This window comes from Notechis scutatus, chromosome 2 (assembly GCF_049901735.1).
Source record: "Notechis scutatus isolate UNSWTSFEM ecotype Mainland chromosome 2, rNotScu1.2, whole genome shotgun sequence".
NCBI lineage: Eukaryota > Metazoa > Chordata > Lepidosauria > Squamata > Elapidae > Notechis > Notechis scutatus.
Window position 1 is genome coordinate 148,353,087 of NC_142010.1, and position 22,174 is coordinate 148,375,260.

Consider the following 22,174-nt stretch of genomic DNA (forward strand, 5'->3'; position numbering starts at 1 on the left):
AACAGGATCAGAAGCCACATCAGAACTCGGCGATCTGAGAATACGGCAAGTTGGAAATCGCAGGAAAGAAAAACGGAACTTCGTAATAAACACGAGGCGGCAGCAGGGACTGCAGGCCAACGCCTCCCTCGATTGCGGTGAGCCTTGTTGCCATGGTCACCAAGCCCCGCAAAGAGCGTGCTTTCCCAGGAGGCCTCGGGTGCTCTTTCTGTTCTTCTCCCCTTCGCCCTCTCTATTGTAAACAGGTTTTTTTTTTTTTTTTTTTGCGGCAGCCAAGTTGCAACTCTATGATTGGAGGCGGAGTTCTCCTTGCCTGAGGTCCTCCTCCAGTGGTTCGAAGGGGCACTTGTGGCCACAGCGGGAGGAGGAGGAGGAGGAGAAGCGGTCTGGTGGTGAAGGGGAACGGAGGTGTAGGAATTTCCCAGGGTGAAGGCTGTAGGCTCGAGGTACGGGAATGAGGGGATAAGCCTGGCGGCGGAGGACGGAGAGAGAGAAGAGGGGAGTACGCGGTGCCACCTGAGAACGAGGGGGCGGGGGGGCGGCGGTGGCCGCCGCGAGATGGAAAAGAAGCCGTGAGCGTCGCAGAACCGTCGTGGCGGGAGGGAAGCGGGGAATTGGAGCGTTGCTCTGGCAACGGGAACATGTGGCGATGATGGAAATTCATGCCCAGGTTGGCGCCAAAAGAAAAAAGAAAAAAAAGGGGGGGCCGTTGACAAAGACACCGGAACGATCCCGGTTGTGGTGTCCAGTCAGCTGGCGGTCTTCATCCGTTAGAAAGAAAGGATCAGCAGCGCGTAAAATATATCCTCGGTGTGCTTGTAACGTTGTCATAGAAGCAGGCTAGGCTGAGGGCTGCTTTTTCTCCGATTAACTGGACGCCTTAGGAATCCGTTGGTGTTTATTGGGGGTTATTCTTTATTGAGGATCTGGGGATGGGGACGGGGAAAGTTTTCATTAGGAGCCATTAGGAAACCAAGATTCTAGCCCTCTCTAAACTATGGAAACTCGGGGTGGGAGGGGGGAGAGAGGTGGTGGAGGCCGATCGCTTTCATCCTAATCGACCTCACAGGGTTGCTGTGGTGGGAGAGTAGGTCTTGCCCTGCCTTTAGACCTAAATGCATCCTGATTAAAAATAACTAAATTGCTTCAAAAGAACGGTGCTTAGCAGTTACTGAATGTGTAAGACGGGAACAGCCTCAGGGAAAGGTGTTCAGATTGCCTTAGCCCATGGAGCAGAAAAATAAGGTTCTGAGATTTTATTTGATTTTATTATGTGTAATGAGCAAAATAAGGGCAGGGGCTTGCAACACAAATGATACCCAAGCACAAGATGTTAAGATTCATTTATCAAAATGATGACATATATAACAAGCTTATGGAGGCTGATTTGCTCTTTCAAAGGGGTAGATTGTTTAAATCACAGGTGATATTTTTATCTGACTTGGATTAGAAATCTAGCTGTTGATGTTTTTAGAGCAGTTCACTACCTTGGCAGGGATAGTCTTTTTCAGGTAGATGTATATCTCTTTCTGAAACTTTATATATGTCTGTGCTTGTTGGATTTTGCCCGGAGTATCATAGAACATTGCTTTCAAGTACTGTTCCAAGATGGAAGATTTATGGAAAATTTGCCCAGTTTCAACTTGGTTTATCTCCTAGTATCTATAATAAATCAGAATGTCAGTATGCTATAAACTTTACTAGCAGAAACTTGTCTAATTGGAAATGTAGGCATCAATTTGATCCTTGTTTCTTATGGCCAAAATAGCAAAATCCTAGATAATTATATGTGACTTTAATGTTTTATTACAAATATTAGGAAATTACTGTATGGAATTAAATCCAATTTGAATTAGCATTCTGTTTGGATAAATTCTTCTGAGACGTTATGAACAGTGTACTAAGATAACAGCTGTTTCTGGCTCAGTCATCTGTTATTTATAGGAATGCTGCCTCTGAATATGGAAGCTCCATGTTTCCATCCTCAAATATCATATATCATCATATGCAGTAGAAGTAATTAGTTACATGTTTCTCAAGGACCTTTAAATTTCAACAGAAGAATTTACTTCCCATTATGCAGCTTGTTCCACCATCTGAAAAACGTATTTGGAAAGAAAAAACTAAATACTATACTTTTCCTTGTCATTGGAAGTTAATAATTCTGATCTTATCTTGTGGATGAAAAGAAATAAATTTGCCAGCCTTGTAGTATCTAGAGATAAACAACATATTGTCTCCCAGTTTTCTTCTTTCCAAATTAAATGTACTTTCCACACAAAACAGTCTCTTTAACCTTTCACAAAGAATTTAGCCTTAATTATTTATGTTATTCTGCACTGGGCATGTTCTAATTTATCAATATTCTGCTTAAAATTACAGTATTCACAAATTATGCAATACAGATAAAATTTAGCCAAAGCAGAATTGAATGGAACCTTTTATTTTAGTCACTGCACATTATAGGTGCTTCCAGATCTTTTTCACATCCTCTGCTGTCACGGAAGATGTCAATCATCAGGGATCTTTGCAATTGACTGTTTAAATATGGAACTCCCCTGCCCACTTTGAATTCTTTTGCAGAATTAATGAACATCCATTTTCCTCCTTTATTCAGATTATCTATAAAGCTCAGTATTGCTCCTAGAGCAGGACATTGTATTATTCCATTTGTTACTTCTTTTCAGATTAGTGAGGAGCCATTGAGGAACATACTTTATTGCTTCTTGAATTCCAGCTTTTTTGAGATCAGCCAAGGTGAGTGAAGTTTCGCGGAGTAGATATTGTATATCTTTGTGCAAATTACACACATCTTTTAGACTTCCACTATCTGCACTTGATATTTACAGAATAAATTCCATAAAGTTTACATATTTGTAGTTTGTTTGCTTTCAGCCTTGGTTTTTTATGGTAAGAGCAACAAAGAAGCTGAATTTAAGAATGGTATTTTGAGAATAATAGTAAGTTATGGGGAGTTGTATAGATTTATCTATTTCTCTTCCTTTGGAAATTTACTTTTTGAAATATTGTTCCATTCTGGTGCAATTCTTCTGAGAAGCTGAAGGTTCATCTTTATATTATAGAAAGGAAGCTGAAGTTTTGGGTGTTTTTTTCTGTGATTGTCTAATATTCTTTTTTTAATCACAGCACACATTGAATGGGATGAAACAAGTTCAGATTAATTCCTGTAAGAATTGAATTGCGATTTGCCAGTAAACATCTGTGCAATCTGATAACAGTAATTACTCTTGATAAGGTTGAGCTCTCCTAGAGAAGTTGATTGTAAGCTGGTTGGACTCCTAGGCTTATAGCCTCACAAATAGGTGATGGGTGCTGTGTCCAGGAGGGCCTTTGCACAACTTTGATGGTACACCCCTTATAGCCCAATGTGGACCAGGGTGTTCTAGCAACACTAACACAGACCTTAATTACAGTTGGATTACTATAGTGTATTGCATATGGAGCAGTTTTGGCGATGACCCAAAATTCACACCTGGATCAGAACTGCTGGCAAGTCAATAGGTGGCAACACCTTCCTTGAAATTCCTGCATTGCTTAGCAATAGGCAGATCCAGCTCAAAAGTACTAATGATATGCCCTCCAAGGTCTTGGAGGGCATATCACCTGGATATATCATGGACCATCTTACCAGGATTGAATTTACATAGCTGGTTCAAATATTTTGAGAAGGCCTGTTAAGAGTCTCCACCCATGTGAGAAATAGAAGGCAGGAATTTTCCATTGTGGTCCCCATTGTTTTGCTTTCATTTCCCTGAGAGGTTCTTGCAATATCTTCCTTTTTGGTGTTCCAAAGATAAAACAGGTTTGTTCCATTCTCCTTTTAATCCTAATACATGTTGAACGTTCATCTTTGGGAGTTGGTTATTGTTATGGTGCTGCTTTTTATATAATTGCGGTAGCTCTTGTTCAGTGGCTGTCTTGTACAGCAACAGTTTGCAGTTATGATGGTGATGAAAAAGTAACCTTGACCAATATTCACACAGCTTCATTTATTTAATGACTGAATTGCCAGTTCCAATTGTAGTCACAAAAGAAGTGCTAACAGTATATTGCATAGAATCTTCAGATTGGGATGTTTTACAAACATTGTAAATAAATATTAATAAGGTTTATATATTTATAAAGTTGATGAAGTTTATTTTTATATAAAAAATCAAAGAACTGCATTACACTATATTTCATTTTTGCTTTTAAGATTCTAAGTTAAGACTTTCTTGATCCCCTCAGATCATTATTTGGCTATTGAGACAAAATTTGGCAGGCATTCTCAAAATTCATTCAAGGATTTGTACACCTGGTTTGTTGGCCCAGATTTTGCCAATGACCCTTTTTTCCTAGTTAAGAGTTTTGGAAGCAGCAGGAAACATCTCAGCAGAATAATACTAATTCTCATTAGCAGGCCAAATGGGTGCCACCCCAATCCCCTATATCCATGCTGATGCTGTATCGGTTTTATTATATTTGAAACTGGAAGGCACCAGAAAATTTACTCTTGCTGCTTTTGATATCATTTCTTAGTATTTATTATGTGATATGACTGCAGTTATCTAACTTGTAGTTTTCCTGATTTGGCTTACAGAATGTCTTTTCTTTAAAAATGCATTTCCTTCCTAGCAGTTTAATAAGGGGTTTTGCAGTAAAGACAATAGTTTACTTGTCTAAATAGTAGTGCCTGGCCTCAATTCTTTGCTCAATTACCTAAGATCAAATATTTATTTCAGTGAACTTTCTTTTGCATAGAACAAATAGAATCATAAATTATTTGTCAAAAGACTTGTCTCAATTGGGATTTTACAGAAAGTCTTGTTGTAAAGACTCTTGTTTATTCAGTTATCTTCTGATCCCAAAATGTGAGTCTCTGCAGCGGAGGAATTACTCCCTTGAGGATCTCAGAGTCAGTGGCCTTTTAAATAAAATGGTTTCTAGTTTCTTTTAGAGTTTGAATGATAAAACCAGCACTTTGATCACATCACTTAGACTACAGGTAGTCTTTGATTTATCAATCACAATTGAGCCCCAAAATTTCTATTGTTAAGTGAGACATTTGTTAAGTGAGTTTTGCCTCATTTTACAACTTTTTTTGCCATAGTTGTTAAGTGAACCACTAAAGTTGATAAGTTACTAACAGGATTGTTAAGTGAATGTGGCTTCCACATTGACTTTACTTGTCAAAAGGTCTCAAAAGGTGATCACGTGACCCTGGGACACACCATAGGTCATAAATATGAGCCAGATGCCAAACACCTGAATTTTGATCACATGATCATAGGGGTGCTGCAAAGGTTGTAACTATGAAAAGCAGTCATAAGCTGTTGTAATTTTGAACAGTCACTAAATGAACTGTCGTAAGTCGAGGACAACTTGCACCTGGGTTTCTCTTTGAGGAAGCTCTCACTTCTATTGCTGCTATTCTAGCATCCCTGTTGCATATTACACTGAAACTGAGATTAGCGAGGTGATCAAAATCAGATTGCATGATTTTGTAAATATTTAATAATTAAAATTTAAGGAAGGACAAGCAAATGATACTGAACAATTGCTGGATAAATTGCAGTTGAGTGACTAGTATTTCTGCATTGTTTACTGATGAAAATAGTAATTACAGTTTTTGGGTGGAGATGAATTCTTAGCTTATTGCTTAGTTGCAATTAAAAAGCATTTTTCATCCTGACTAGATAATTGAAAAATAATGCTTGGAAAAAATAGGAGTAGATTTCTCCATAAAAGCATTTGTGGAAGGACCATAAATTTCTGTGTTGAACATGTGCTCAATTGTATCTTCCATACATCTTCAACATATGTATGACAAACAGAGTGTTATTTTGAGTATAGCTTACTGTTGGCAAAAAATAAAATAGGACTTGCAAGCCTTATACTACTAGCCAACTCTGCATCAAAGGAAAGGTGAATGCTTCACTACATGATCAGAAAAGTGTTTGAAAATAAATTAGACCTTTAGTCTCTGACTTCAATTAAGAAAAGTAGGAAAGAATAGGATAATATGGTTTCAGGCAAAGACCATATATTCTATCACATGCCCTGTTCTCAAATTGTTCATACTTCTCTACTGTATTGTGCTTTCCATTAATATCTTCTTAAAATGTATTATTTAAACTCATAATTGTGGTCATAAGTCAAGGATTACCTGTACTAGAGGAAAGTGGAATATAAACCAAATAAATAAAGATTTTAGTCTGGCCTTTTCATTGGCTCCTTTCACCTTTGTCCCATCTGTATTATATGGTCAGTTTGCCTATCTCCCTGCGATCATCTTCTATTTATTTTAACTGTTTTTTACAATTAAATTACCCTAGCAGCTTACATGAAGCTTATCTCTTTTTCCAGAATGCACACAATTGGGGTTTGTACTGCTTCCCTTGGCTCACTGGGCCTCATGCGATTCTTTGGCATGTCCTGGACATGGAGTATTGCAGCTGCTTTGGGCATTTATATTGGCAGTGGTGGGTGGAACTTCCTCCGCATCATCTTCAAGACAGCCCTGAGAGATTTACTGTAAGTACAATTTCTTCTTATGGTATAATATCAGGATTGCTGTATTCATCAAAATGTTTGTTGCCCTAGATAATAAATCTGTATAAACCTGAGTCCTTTCATGGAATGAGGATGTGAATTCTCCACTGATCAAGAGCTCTGATAACTACTTTAAAATTCTACTATAAATACTTTTGGCCTTCCCAACTATCCTCCCAAATGAACGTTTGTATGTCACAGAAGTATAAATGGATGCTTATAGTAAATAGACTTTGTTGCCAGTGCTAAGAAGAAGAAGGCTGGGAATGATACTGGTAGTACTCCAAGTCATTGTTTTCTGTTTATTAAATCTTTTGTGTATAAAATAAGAAAACAGCCTGGGAAAAATTTACCAGTCTGTTCCAGAAGCCAAATACTATAATGTTTATATACATCTTAAAGAAAAATGTTCTTCTTGGGGTTTTAGGACAGCTGGTTGTTGAAACACATATTTAAAAAATATAAATAATATTAATAAAATGCTAATCCCCAGACCATACCGATTGCATTTTTAAAAAAAAGAAAACCATTCACTGAAAGTTGAAGGGCAGGAGACATGTTTGGGACTGAATTTATACATTATGTGAAGTCACAATTTGCATAGTCATACTTATTAAGTTAGTCAAAACTGTTGGATAGATGCCACCATATGCAATATGCTAAATATGAATCAAGTAAACTGTATTATAGCTTAGTATGCTATGTGATCTAGGTCTTATTTAAATCCACCATTCTCAATCTGCTTTCTTTCTGGGAGGGAAAACCATAAAAAACAAGTTTAAGTAAACACCTTACCAGTTGCTTCTTCCTTTGGTTTTTCTGTAGACTTGGGTACAGTTGAAGAATTTTGTAATTATTCATAATGTAAAATTCATGCTCAGCCAGTAGCAGAAAATTCTTATTTATATGTTGTAGAAAATGTATGCCTGTGTCAAGATGGGAGCGGATTTCACTAATTGACTATAATGTTTATCTAGGAAATAAAATCTATGTGTCTAAACTCTATGTGTACTAAATTGGTTTCTTACTATTTGTACAGAGATTTTTATTTTTTTAAAAAAAAATTGGGGCCTCTCCGCATCTGCCTAAGCTCCTGATTAGGATATTCGCAGTGAGGAAGGATAGATGAGCTTATGGTGCTCTGTGGAATCTTCCCAATACCTTTCCAATGTCTAATACTTTGTTTTCCTCTTGCTCTGCAGCTGAATTTGGCACCTAGTGTTTTGCATGTCCCCTTAGGGTCTTTTTTCTTGTTAAAAGGATTTAGGGCTGCTGCTCTTACAAAGGCTGTTATAGTGACTGTCAGTGCCCTCTGGATCTCTACTTCCTCCCAGTTGCATGGCAAGTGAGAAATAACAGCAGAGAATAAAGCACCTCTTAAGAATATGGAAAGGGCAATTCATTCTTGAAAAGGCTCCTCTGTTTCCTTCCTGGCACAGTTTGGGTCACTATGATAGGCCAGCTTTGCTGGGCATCATGCCAAGAGCCTATTACTAAACCAGCCTCTCTTTCCACATTTGCCTAAGCTCCTGATTAGGACACTCACAGTGAGGAGGGATAGATGAGTTTTTAAGAGGTTGTTTATCTATCCTACTGCTTGGTCCTCTGTGGAATCTTCCATGCTCTTCTTTAACCAATCATAAAAATACATTTTCTATTATTACCCCACATTTGAGGAAAATAAATGTGCTAAGTGCAGTACAGCTAGCATTGTCTTGACCCTGGTGCAGTTTTCGTGATATTTTTTGTCGATACTGAAAATACAGCTTTTGAATTGCACCACATTTTCATTCTGATCCATCTTTCACATCAATCAAAACAAATATAAAATGTGGACAGGCAAGTAAGATTTTCTGTGATGTGTTAATTGGGAATTAGGCAACTTTTTTTGTGCAGTGCAATAGTTGTAATAAAGGAATATCATAAGACAGTTATAGATATCTAAATATATCAAGGAATGTGGACAGATCAGTTGATGTTTAAAAGTAGATGTTACATTGGTTATAATATGCTTTATTTCCAATTTGTTCAGTTATACCAGATGTATGTTTCAGTCCCGTGGGAATGTCTAAAATTGCTTTATACCAAATGAGTCATTCTCCACTTGATAAAGAATTGCCTTTTCTAACAAATCACAATTCTACAGCTTCTGGATCACAGGCTTTATCAGTCATGCTTTATAAGAGATTGAATCTGAGATTTTATTCAATTTGGGATGAAGGGTGTTCTGAATTAATTTCCTCCATTGTATTTCATACCTTTTGCTTGATCAGTGAACAGAGATATAGATGCAGATGGAAGGGAATAAAGCTAATTGAGATTGGCTGGAACAAGTAGAAAAAGTGAGGCCAATAATATCTGCCAGTTAGTGATTTTTCTACATGTAGCATTGGCAAGCAGAGGTCACAGTTTAGCTGGCAGCTGCAATAATTGGTTGGAAATATTTTCCACAAAATCTTAAGTTTATTGTTGCAGATGAGTATTTAAAAAAAAAAGTAAACAAACCCAGATGCCCCCTTCATGTAACTCATTTCACGTACACCTTTTGTCACATTTCTTATTCTCACAAACTGCCTAAAACGTCTTTTTTAAAAAAAGTTATGTTTGTATCACTGGAGCTGTTCATTGTTGAAAATAGTCTTGAATGCGAGTCTTACAACATTGAATTTAGACTGACATATTTCTTTTTTTTATTGCTTGGTTTTATATGTCAATAGCTCTGAATTGTAGTTACGAAAAGGACAAGCTGTGGAGTGTGTTTTTAATGTAAGAACTGTTTAATCACTTTCCTCGTTTGTGTGCAGAGTTATATAAACTGACATAAATTTGAGTACTCGTACGTGTTAAACTGAATATTTATGCCATGTATATTGAGAGTAGTTCCAGTGGCAGTATTTGGAATTTAAATTCCTTTAGGCGAGGGAACATCGGAGATTTTATCTTGTCCTTATGAGTTGTGTTTACATGTGTATAAATAGAGCATAGTGAAAGCAGAAATGCTTCTCTAAATACACAGCGTAGCTGCTATTTGTATTTAGCCATTCCCCCCTCCCCAAATAATAACTTTCAGTTAGCTCACTTTCATCTGCTAAAAGTAGCAAGATTCTCCCAAGATTTTCTTTCTCAGATTCAAAAATTAAAGTGGCTTTAAATTTCAGCCCTACATGGCACAAGGCTGGGTGGGTTATTTGAGGGATTACTCTCCTCTGTGACATCTACTCATTCTATGGGTTCAGCAGAAGAGGCTTGTTGCAGGTTGCAGTCCACTAGAAAGTGTCACCTGATAAGACTTGGGGCCTTTTCTGCCACTGCACTTGCCCTATAGAACATTATTTCCCTTGAGATCTGGCTGGCCTTGACCTTGATTAGCTTCTAGAAGGGCTTGTAGTTGGAACAGAGGACATAGAATAATATGGTTGGAAGGAACCTAGGAGATCTTCTAGTCCAGGGTTGTCAAACTGGTGGCCCGCAGGCCAGAATGTCACATGCAGGCCATGCCCACCCCAGCTCTGCGAAGGGAAAAAAAAAGTCACAAAACATGTGACGGTAAAGTGATGTGGCGAGTTTGACATCCATGTTCTAGTCGAACCCCTGCTCATGGCAAGATATCCTGTACCATTTCAGACAAATGATGATCTTCTTAAAAACCTCCAGTGGTGGACCACCCACAGCTTCCAGAGGCAAAGCTGATTAATTGCTCTCACTATCAAGGAATTTCTCCTTAGTTCTAGGTTGGATCCCTCTTTGATGATCTTTCATCATTACTTCTTGTCTTGCCCTCAAGTGCTTTGGAGAATAAGTTGACCCACTCTTTTCTGTGACAGCTTCTCAAGTACTGGAAGACTGCTATCATATCACCCTTCTCATCCTTCTCTTTCTTAGACCGGACATACCTAGTTCTCTCAATCATTCATTATGTTTTTGTCTCCAGACCCCTTATCTTTGTTGCTCTTCTCTGCACTCTTTCTAGGGTCTCAACATCTTTTTTTTTATATTGTGGTGGCCAGAATTGGATGCATGGTTCCAAGTATGGTCTCACCAGTGCAATGTAAATGGTGATCTTGAAACTATCTAGGACTGCATTAGGACTGCATTAGCTTTTTTGGCAGCTGCAGTATACTGTCTACTAGCATATCTAGATCTCTCTCCCAGTTGCTGCTATTGAGCCAGGTACCACCTATATTATTTCTACATTTGTTTTTTCTTACCTATGTGTAGGATCTTACTTTTCTCATCACTGAATTGCATTTTGTTGGAGAGGGCCCAGTGTTCAAATCTGTCAAGGTTGAGTCTGTCATCTAAAGTGTTAGCTATTCCCCTCAGCTTGGTGTCATCTGCAAATTTGATGAGTTCACCCTCTATCCTCTCATCTAGATCATTTATGAAGACATTGAAGAATACTGGGCCTAATACAGAACCTTGAAGTACCCTCCTGCATGCTCCCCTCCATGTAGATGTAGTTCCATTGAGGCCTACTCCCTGAGTGCAGTTTGTCAGCCATTTGTGAATCCATCTAGTGGTGATACTATCTATCCCACATTGTTCTATCTTACCAAGACATGACTCCTGTGGTTTTTTTATCTGGTCTGGGAACAAGAAAGTGGTATGAAGCCCATAAAATCATTGTATGGCTCTTGAATTAACATGCTATCCCAATGATTGTATTCTATGCTTTTATTGTTTTTACTGTTTTAACATTTTGTATGGATGGCATATTTGTTTTGTTACTTGTTTTTTTGTATTGTTTATATTTTAATTGAAAGCTGCCCAAAGTCAAAATGTGACATGAATGATTATATACTATAAATTGAAACCCACCAACCTGCTGTAGCTGTCTCCCATCCAGGTAGGGTGCTACCTTCCTAAATGTGAAGGTGTTCTATCTACAGGGAAATATTTTCTCAGATAGCAAGCAATTAGCCTTCTTTTTTTAATATAAATTTTATTTGGGTTTTCACAAAAACATAATACAAATAAAACATCTTTTTTTGAGAATAGCATGATTCCGGGTTATCACTTCTTCATACAGACACAAACTCAATTTCATATTCATCTTTGTGTTCTGTTCCATATCTTATTACTGATTTAACATTTTCTCCATAATTTTTCCCCTCCCTTGGTTTTCTCAACTTTATTTTTAATTATCTCATATCTAAATTCAATTATATATCTTTTTCTAAGCTTCAATGTCTTTCCAATCATACAGTATTTATACTGTCCTGTTTCAATTTCATATTATCTTTTCTCATTAAACAAATTTTTCCCTGTAGTTACTAATTGGAGTATGACACCTTTATATCTTTTAATTTTATCCATTCAACTCTTATTTAAACTTCAATTAAATTATAACATTCAATATAGTACATAACTTCCAATCGAATTCTGCTTGGTGCATTCTATATATATATATATATATATATATATATATATATATATATATATATATATATATATATATATATATATATATATATATATATATATATATATATAAATCTTTCAGTTCAGCAGAATCTTCTGCCATCATCAGGCTTCAAGCCTGATCAGCTGATCATCAGGCATCAAGCCTGATGATGGCAGATGAGATTCTGCTGGTCTAAAAGACTACAAAGTATCTAACAGAAGTCCGAAACTTAGAAAACATTTTATTGGTTTTCTCCGTAAGATGGAAGTCTCATTCATCATCTTCAGGCTTCTGTCTTCAACTCTGTGCTTCTCAGAGTTGAAGACAGAAGCCTGAAGATGATGAATGAGACTTCATCAAACGTGCCAGATACTTCCAATCTTACGCGGAGAAAACCCGAATAACCAAAGATCCACATACAAATACCCCGAGAACCTCAGAAAATATATATATATATATATATATATATATATATATATATATATATATATATATATATATATATATATGTATATATATTATATGCCTCCAATAAAGTAACACAATGCTGCCAGCCAATCAAGATACAAAAAGAGCCAAAAAACAGACAGAAGATATTAGAGACACCAATCAAGCAGAACACAGCAAACTCCGAGACCAATAAACACAGACCAAGACTCCCAACCAATCAGGATGAAGAAAAAAACCATTCTGGCACAGCAATAGGCTGCCCCAAATTTAAATCTGAAACCACTGTAAAAGTCTGACCCACAGACGGACACAATACAGAAGCCTGATGATGGCAGATGAGATTCTGCTGAAACGTTGCTACAACTTTAAAAGAACAACTACAATGACGTGGGAAAATACCCGAACCAAGCCGAATACCATACATGTAAGTACCCGCGAAAACTTAAGAAAACATTATATATATATATATATATTTTCTTATGATGATGGCAGATGAGATACTGCCGAAACGTTGCTACAACTTTAAAAGCACAACTACAATGACGTGGGAAAATACCCGAACAAAGCTGAATGCCATATATATATAACAATAGTAAATAAAACACTCATTCCATTCCAATTCAATTCTATCATTAATATTAGTTAGAATCTTAACGTCTTTAACATTTCTTTTCAATTGAATATCATACTTCCTTGTGAACACTTATAAACTTTCCATAATTAATTCTTTTTTTCCATATTTCACTTATATTTTTATAAATCATTAATAATATTAAAATGTTCCCATCCTTTCCTAATTTCATTCTCTCATTCACTTTATTTCATTTATTTATTAACAACCATTCCACTGCATTACAATAAGTATTTTATCCATCATTTTAATCATACATTGTTTCATATTATCTGAAATTATTCTAATTCTAATGTAACAATATTATTTTATGTACCTTTGCAGAATTCCTTTTTCAATTAAATTTTCACCCATTATCTCTAAATAGGCTTATACTTTCAATCCTTATACATTTTCCCTGTTTCTCTATATCTTGTTTCTGTCTTTTATAACTTCTTTTCCTTTCCTTCTTCCCCCTCTTCTTCTCCCTCCCCTTTTTGCCCCCTTGTCTCTCTACTTCTAATTCTCTCTTCTGTGATCCTCTTTTCTGTTGCTTCCTAATATTGTAATTATTTTTCAAACTATTCTTTTTTTTTGGTTGTTTTTTTCAAATCTTAAACTTTTCACTCTCTTTCCCCCCTTTCCTTTTTTTCCCCACATAAAATTATTTGATTATTAAAGATGGCTTCTTCTCAACCTTCTTGTTCTACAAGCGTTTCTTGTTGTTTCTCATAGTTCCAGATCTCCATTTCTAAAAATTGAAATACGAAGCCAAAAGAACCTCTTCCTTCTTGTGCATCTTCTTTCTGTTTTTAAGTTCCATTTTCAGTTCTTCTAAAAGTGATGCATTTTAAACACTTTTAAACAACCACCCGATTGATTTTAGTCATTTAAATCCAATAGCCAAAAATCCAAAAATCACCAAATAATCCAAATAATCCAAAGCTGTATCTTCTTGCTTCTTTTTTCCACTTTCTCTTCCTGGGGTTCTATTATTTTGTTACAAAGTTTCAGTTAGAATGTATCTTTTAGGAATCTTATTAAAGTTTCACTGTAAGTTCCTTTTAGTTCCAGGCAGTCTCATCCATTTTTCCAGATCCCGCCCTTTTATTCTTTCCTTTTCTCTCCTTTCCTGCTTTTAAAGGTTTTTGAGTATCCAAAAGTCTTCATTATCCCTTTGACATTTTATTTTCAGCCTAAATGCCTATTGATGTCAAATTGGTTTTTGTTTTCAATTTCTTACTTAAATCTCTTAACTGTCAGTATAAGGAAGGGAAGAAAAAAAAGCCCAATCCTTTCCCTTCCCTCTCCTTCGCTGCTTCAAAGTCTTCTTTGGGAACAATGTTATTTTTTATAGTTCAAATTCCAGGGTACCTTACGTTGTTGCTTTTTCAGTTTAACCCGGTCAACCAAAACTTTCTCTTCTTATCTTCCTCCTGCACATTCTTTTCTGGTCGAATTCTTCTTTGAAGTGGCCATTTCTGACCACCGCTGCAACTGCCTTCGGGAAAGGGAGTAATGGCCAGCTGAGAAGGAGAGATGTGGCTCTCTTGGACCCTGCTAGCGGTCTCCCTCCTCTTCACCACCTCTATGGGATGGCTTAGCCTCGAATCCAGCTGGCTTGGGGTGATCCAGTGGCGAGCACGGATCGAAACCGCGCATGATCACGGATTTCGGTCCGTTGCCGAAGAAGCTCAAACCATAAATCGCAATTAGCCTTCTTTTAATGCCTGACTTCATTAGGAAGTATTTTCAAAATGCAGCAACAAATCCATCCATTCAGAAATTAGCTTGATTTAATTTCAGGAATGTGAGTTTAGCATCACATTCTGAGCATCTTGATTTCCCTAAGTTTTCAGTCCTTTGAATTGCCACGATCTGTTTTAAACTGCATTGTAATACATGACTAAATCAGTGTTTATATGGGTTGTTGAGCGTTTTTTCCCCTGGTGAAGTAAAATAAACTCTGAATAGAGTAAAACAAGAATTCTACAACTTCATCTAAAATGTATTCTTTTGGGGATTGCCTGGATACACCATTGTAATAGCTTTGGCCTGGATATGATTGTAGGCCAGATACAATATAAGAGGTATTAATTATATAAAACCAGATTCTGAGGATCAGAGTAAGCAGATGTCTCATGCATTGCATCTATGCCTCAAACAATTAAAAGCACTGTAATAATTAATACTTCTTTTGCCCTTTTTCAGAGGACTCTCGGTGCTTTTGCGGGTCAAATATGAACTGTATCATCACAGGAAAGCCAAAAGTAATATTCCCAAGCTATTCCAGAAGACGGTCAGGAAACATCCCGACAAAGTGGCCTTGATTTATGAAGCTACTGATGACAAATGGACATTCCGGCAACTGGATGAATATTCCAATTGTGTGGCCAACTTCTTTTACCAGCAGGGCTTTCGTGAGGGTGATGTAATCGCTATCTTTATGGAGAGCCGACCAGAGTTTGTAGGCTTCTGGTTAGGGATGGCCAAAGTGGGTATTGAGGCAGCTCTCATCAACTTCAACTTGCGACTTGACTCATTGACTTACTGTGTGAAAACCTCAGGGGCAAAAGTCATCATCTTTGGTGGGGAACTATCAGCAGGTATGATATAAGTAGATTTGGGTTTGATTTCCTAACCTCCATTGTTTTCATCCTTGCCTTGAAACTCTGTCTGGTGAGGAGAACAGAATTAATTTCTCTAGAAAAATGCCTGTTTGCCAAAGTGAATTACCACTTTGCACTTGTCATTATTGGGCATGGCTATGGAGATTCTCAGTCATCCAAGTCCATGGGTCTAACTCAAGTTAGAACTGAGGAAGATTCTTGGATGAGAAGCAAACTTTTTTCAAAGAAGAAAAGATGAAAAAAAAAACCACCGTTGGGATTGAATTGGGGAATTAATCATGAATTTCAAGCGATGCTGACATATGCTCACTGATATAACAGAAAAAGGGGAGGAATTCTACATTGTTTATGTGAATAATGCTCATTATGAAGAAACCAGATTGTTGTAAGCTAAGATCTTGGACAACAGTTTCTCACTCTGCTTCCCAGAATACAGTCCAGTCAGCACAGGGGAGGGGTGTGGGTAAGTGTGGGTATCCATGTCCTTCAATTCAGTCTTGAATCCTGGCAACTGCCTGGACAAGTTTTGTTTGCATTATTTCAAACGTGGTTTGCCCTTTCTAAGACTGAATGATATTGACTGGCTGGTCCAAGGTCCCCTCATCTGGATTTGTGCTTAAGGTAAGACTAGAACTCAGTGTCTCCAAATTAATAGATCTTAACCAATAAACTAGACTGCCTCTCCCAGCACAGAGGCATATTTTGTATTATTAATATATTTATTTGGTTGGAAGTTTTTCATTATGAGATATGTGATGTTATTATTATAAATGGATCTATACCTTTTATTCCTTAAAGATAGGGAGAAGATACCAAGTGCCCTTTGTTATATATTATTGCCAAAAAAAAATCAGTTTTTTAAAAAAATACTGTAAAAGATCTGCCTTTAAAAATGAAATATATGCCAGCTAACCTAAACCTTTGAGGATACTTTTATAAAACCTAGCTTATAAAATGAGATTCTGAGATTCCATAGCAAGGTTAGGCCTCTTCTCTTTCTCCAAGAAGGGTTTTCAAAATTTTAAGAAAGGAAATTCAGACTTCTTGATTTGCTATATTAGATTTATTATTTGTTTAAAAATTAACAAAAGATAGGGGAAGTAGATTTATCATAGCAGAGAAATAAAAGCAGCAAACATGGAAATAAAGTCATTGCCATATTAATCCCTGGGCGAAAAAAAATTGTTAGGGAAAAAGAAAATACAAGTAGTCTTTGATTTACAATTAGTTGTTGTATGACTGAAGTGATGACAGCTACTGAATGTAAAGCATCCTCAGCTCTTGTAAATGTTCATGCTTCTCCCGTTAGTCATATGGGTCGGCTTTATGACCTGTCATGGTGTACCAGTTTCCAGCATTTTTTTTTCAGTTTCTGACAAAAAGTGCCCATTAAAGTGAGTGGCTTTGCTTAACAACCCGGCTTTTGCTTAATGACCACCATGAAAAAGTCTGGAAAATAACTTTTGGTTATGTGGGCACTTCGACTTAAAATTGTTTCCAGTCCCAATTATCACAAGGACTACTTATAAAATAGGGCCATATATTTGATTGTGGCAAAGGAATGGGAACTAAAAGGGAAAAATACAATTTATTTTGTCTCTGAATATAAAGTATATCTTGATTCCAGAGACATCTCCCACAAAGCATTCAATACATAAATTCACTCTCTGTTAAATTTGGACTGTAAACCTCTGGGTTGCAATGGACTGTATGTCTTCTTGCCTAACATTAGTGCATGCTTTTTTGGGGTAAATGGATTTAGTAAGTATATAAAGCACTCAAAACAGTCTCTTTCCACATGGACCAGTATGGGACTTTAGACAGTTATGTGTGTCCCTGCATGGCTTGAAAGAATAGTAACTAAAACAGAACTACAGCATTTAGTTATGCAATCTTATATACGTGTAGTCCTTGACTTATGACCACAACAGCCCAAAATTTATGTTGCTAAGTGAGAATTTTGTTTAGCGAGCCTTACCCCCTTTTTACGACTTTTCTTGCCACATTTGTTAAGTGAATCCCTGCAGTTGTTAAATTAGTAACACGGTTAAGCGAATCTGGTTCCCCCATTGACTTTGCTTGTCAGAAGGTTGCAAAAGGGGATCCCATGACCCAGGGACACTGTTTCTCCAACAATACGGCCTCCCCCAATAGGAAGTCCCAGCATGTTTTATAGGCATGAAATGAAATTAAGCCCCTCCCCCCAAATTAAGGCCTATATTAAAACATGCGAAATGGTGGGGGGGGGGCTTGCCATTAGGAAGTACTTTTGTTGCACACCGGATATGGTGCTGCCTGCGTTGACCCCGATACGAAGTGCCCCACCAACGCTGAGGTCAACATCCAAGCCATCGCCACCTGCCCACCCAAAGATGCACGGGGGGGAGAATTAAGTCACCCCGAAAAGACGGCCTAGCCATTTTTTCGGGGCTCAAAAAAAAAAAATAAGACCCGGCCTTATTATATGAGAAACACGGTAAATGTGAATCTATTGTCAAGCATCCGAATGTAAATCACGTGACTATGGGGATGCTGCAATGGTGTGATAAATGGTTATGAGTCACTTTTTTTAGTGCCATTGTCACTTCGAATGGCCACTAAGCAAACTGTTGTAACATGAGGACTACCTGTAATAGTAACCACATGAAGAACTGCAATGTTAATCCCATGTAGAAAAACAGAAATAGTTGCAATTTCCCCCCCCCCTGAAAACAGACAATTGGAATCCACGCTGGAAAAGAGTAGCAAGAATACTCCAATTTGAAAAAGACAATTTTTTTCAGGATATGGTAGTGTTTGGTATGGTGGTGAGATATTGCAAGACAGGATATAATCTGCGAGCGGTCGTCATAATTTGAATGCTGTTATTGATTTTTTTCTCTCTCTTACAGTTAGAGAAATGAGCACCTTCTAATTTTAAAATTTTAAGAAAAAGGACTGATTTTATGTTGCAGCAATCTCTGAAGTGAATGGCATCCTGGGGAAAAATATGACTAAGTTCTGTTCTGGAGATTTTAGACCTGAATCCTGCCCTCCAGATACCAAGCACTTGGACCCTCTGCTGGCGCAGACATCGAAATCTCCTCCAACTCATGTTTCAACCAAGGGATTAGATGGTATGTCTCCTTGCAATCAGCCGCCTTCTGGTGAAAACAAAAAAGGGCCTAGGGTGTTGAGGTGTGGTACAGGGAGAGGTTTTGTGTGAATGTGACCTTTCCTCTAGATTCATGTTATTAGTTGTCCTGGCCTAGTTCCACAGAGAAGTGGAGGTAAAAAAATAAAATAATCACCTTTAGGGCAGTGTACTTGGTTCAGGTGAGCAAAACAAGTTCTGACAACCTGGGCTGTGAACTATTTTCGAGGAGATTTCCTAACCTTGTTTTGGTTCTGCGCTCTGCATTTGAAGCAGCTGTCTCCCTGAGATGGGTAACTTGTCAAGTAGAAATAACAAAGAGAAACTCAACTCAGCCTTGCTACTGTGCTGTTTTCCTAGATCGGCTGTTCTATATTTACACCTCTGGAACAACTGGAATGCCAAAAGCTGCCATTGTGGTGCACAGTAGGTGAGGAACAGTACTTGCCCTTGGTTTTTACCTGTCAATATTCAATATTTTTATTTCTGGAATTTTTTTTATTATGTGGACAAATGAAGGAGGCTTTGGGGTATGGATACTTCTCCTATTACCATTTTGTTTCTGTAGAGCAGTGTTTCTCAACCTTATCCACTTTAAGATGGGTGGACTTCTCAACTCCCAGAATTCCCCAACCAGCATGGGTGGCTGGGGAATTCTGGGAGTTGAAGTCCACCCCCATCTTAAAGTGGATAAGGTTGAGAAACTGCTGTAGAGAGTAAGGAAAATACCCTTGATGGAGTGTGCAAGAACTAATACCTAAGCAAAAGGATTTGAAAGAAGTTAATATTTGGAAATGAATCAAGAACTCTGATTTCAAATGTGATCAGACAATGTAGCAATTAGAGAATTAGATTGCTTCTAGGAGACCCTGATTCAAATCCCCACTTAGTTATTGTAATTATAACTATTACTAACTCCCTACTATATAACTCATTGGAAGTATAGATGTTTCTTAGTCTAGCTTTTTCACAGGTTTGTAGGAGGATAGAACAAATGGCAAGGATCATAAATTCAGCAATATTCAAAAATAATTTTAAAGGAACATGTCAAATCTCACATAAGCATGAGCACATCACCTCTCTGCTATTCATTACTGCTGCAGCTCCCCCTTCCCCCCCACGCATAAACTTTAAAAAAATAGTGTGTCTGCTTTGAGAGTCATAATAATGAACACTCTTGAAATTTCTCCAAAGGCCTACAACACACACACACACACACACAAAATTCATGCGGGGGCGGGGATGGGGGACGGGATGGGATACAGTTGCCCTGTAAAAAGACAACTGCAACTTCCTTGGGAAAGAGGCTTGCTAGAGTTTGTTTGGTTCACAAGGTCTGGTTTGGCTCTGTATTTCTTTACCCAGAGAGAAACAGATAAAGGGCCAATTGAACAATAATAGCAGAGTACATAGATGAAGAGTTAAAAGGACAAAGAGAAGATTTAACTAACTTTACGAGTGGAAAAAGAGGTTTTTTAAAAAAACAAAAAACAACCTTCCCACCCCAACCTTTCCCCTCTATCTGGCAACATCAGTTTGGGTGACTTGAGAGCTAAAATTGTCTTCCCATTGTCTTTGTGTAATTGAGTCATTGAGTGTATAGGTGTTCTCAGTTAACAATTACTCATTTAGCGACCTTCCCTGCCAACTTCCCACAGGCAAAAATCATTGGGAAATTTCACTGGCAAGGAAGGTCGCAAGTCATTCCCGCTCCCATTGCTTTTTCTCCCAGGAGGAACCCCTAGGTAGTAGGGAGTGTGAGCCAGGTGGGGAGGACAGATAGCCTCTTGCCCAGCCACGCTTGTACTGTGCTACCTGCCCTCTGGCCTTGCAGCAGATGCTGCAGCAGGAAAAACTTTTTCTCCATCCTGCAACACTCTGTAACATTCACCTGCCTGTTAGCCTGTTTGTGAGCTGCTTAAAGAAAGGGTTGTTGTGACCAAGGTTTACAGTTTCCAACTTTGTTCCCTCATTGGCTGCTTGTTGGAAACCGGCAGGAATTCACAAGTCCTAGTCACATGAGTTCCTCACTTAATGGCCTATCATCCTTATGATGGCAAAACAACTCCCAAGATTGCCACTGCTTAAGCGATGCAGTCACGTGATATCATCACTTAACAACATAAATTCCAGACTTGGTTACTGTTGTGAAGTGAGGACCTGTAGTTTCTTCTGTATATCGTACCCGAGATGTATCCATGGATTGCAGTCTAGGTGCCAACTGACCACTCTAAGCACTGTTGTACTGCAGGCCAGTATTTGTATCACTGGTTTTCTGCAAGCCAAAACTATCCTTTGATCCTAGAAGATTTTTCATAAATCTTTTGTGTTATCTAGTACCAATTAAATGCAACTCTATTGATACCTATTTTTTCCTTTTATTGCAGATATTACCGAATTGCTGCTTTTGGTTATTATGCTTACAGAGTGACCACAGATGACATAATCTATAACTGCCTACCACTGTACCACTCAGCAGGTACTCTGGCATTATGGCTGAATGTTTTATGATGCAAATTGGGTATTACCAAGGGGAACATTACTAATGTTCCCTGGGGATCCTGGCAAGCATATCCTGCTAACCATCTTTCTCTTTCTGTCTCTTAGGGAACATCATGGGTATTGGCCAGTGTGTGGTTCATGGTCTGACGGTAGTGATTAGGAGGAAATTTTCTGCCAGTCGCTTCTGGGATGACTGTGTGAAATACAAGTGTACAGTAAGAAGATCCCTGAACTCTTGCTTGTAGGCACCACAATTAGTAGTAGGTGGGAGCAAATGCAACTTGAGGAAGACTGCTTGGCAAGACAGTTACACATAAATAAAAAAAAAACAAGAAAAGGCAGTGGTGATGGGATGAGGGCAAACTGAGAAATTGCTTTGCTTATGATATACTGGTGTAGTCTTTCATAGCTGGTATCAATGAAACAGTCAAGTGCTTTCAGGGTGAATGGCTGTAAACTAATTTTTCTTTGCCCTGACCAGCCACAGGTGCTGGCAAAAACCAGGGCGAAAGAGGATTAGACCATGGCCATTCAGTTTGAAAGCTCATCCCTGCTTTATATCTTACTTACAATTCAACATAACACTTCAATAGCTTATTCCCAAAACTTATTTGTCCTGCTTCTTGCCAGTTGGTGTCTCAAGCAGATTTAGAAAAGCTAGAAGCAATAGCAACCATGGAAGGATAATCACTATTAAATCATTGATTCACAGCTACTGTATTGTTAAGCTTTCTTGCTCAGATAATTGCAAGAAGTGGAATTGAGGCACACAAACTGAAATTATTTATCTTAAATGCTACTAAACCTATGCATTAAATGCAGCAGAAACAAATTAATGACCAGTTGCGAGAATGAGAGATCCAGAATCTCAGTAGATTATGGCCCAGGAGTAG

At 37.9% G+C, this 22,174-nt stretch overlaps 1 protein-coding gene across 5 annotated transcripts in view; it reads left to right on the top strand.

Moving 5' to 3' along the window:
* Window positions 1–26: 26 nt before the first annotated feature.
* SLC27A1 (solute carrier family 27 member 1) overlaps window positions 27–22,174 on the top strand; it is a 34,279-nt gene continuing 12,131 nt past the window's right edge. Inside the window, exons 1-8 of one of the 5 annotated variants that reach the window (XM_087956579.1) lie at window positions 27–137; window positions 2,688–2,757; window positions 6,367–6,534; window positions 15,228–15,622; window positions 18,601–18,762; window positions 19,140–19,209; window positions 21,167–21,258; window positions 21,387–21,496. In XM_087956579.1, the coding sequence (XP_087812705.1) occupies window positions 6,368–6,534; window positions 15,228–15,622; window positions 18,601–18,762; window positions 19,140–19,209; window positions 21,167–21,258; window positions 21,387–21,496 (996 nt within the window). In that variant the 5' untranslated portion in view covers window positions 27–137; window positions 2,688–2,757; window position 6,367. Of the gene's footprint in view, window positions 138–296; window positions 447–550; window positions 671–1,175; window positions 1,246–2,687; window positions 2,758–6,366; window positions 6,535–15,227; window positions 15,623–18,600; window positions 18,763–19,139; window positions 19,210–21,166; window positions 21,259–21,386; window positions 21,497–22,174 lie in introns of those variants that run through there. The other 4 variants (XM_026673816.2, XM_087956578.1, XM_087956577.1 and 1 more) reach the window with 4 other exon arrangements.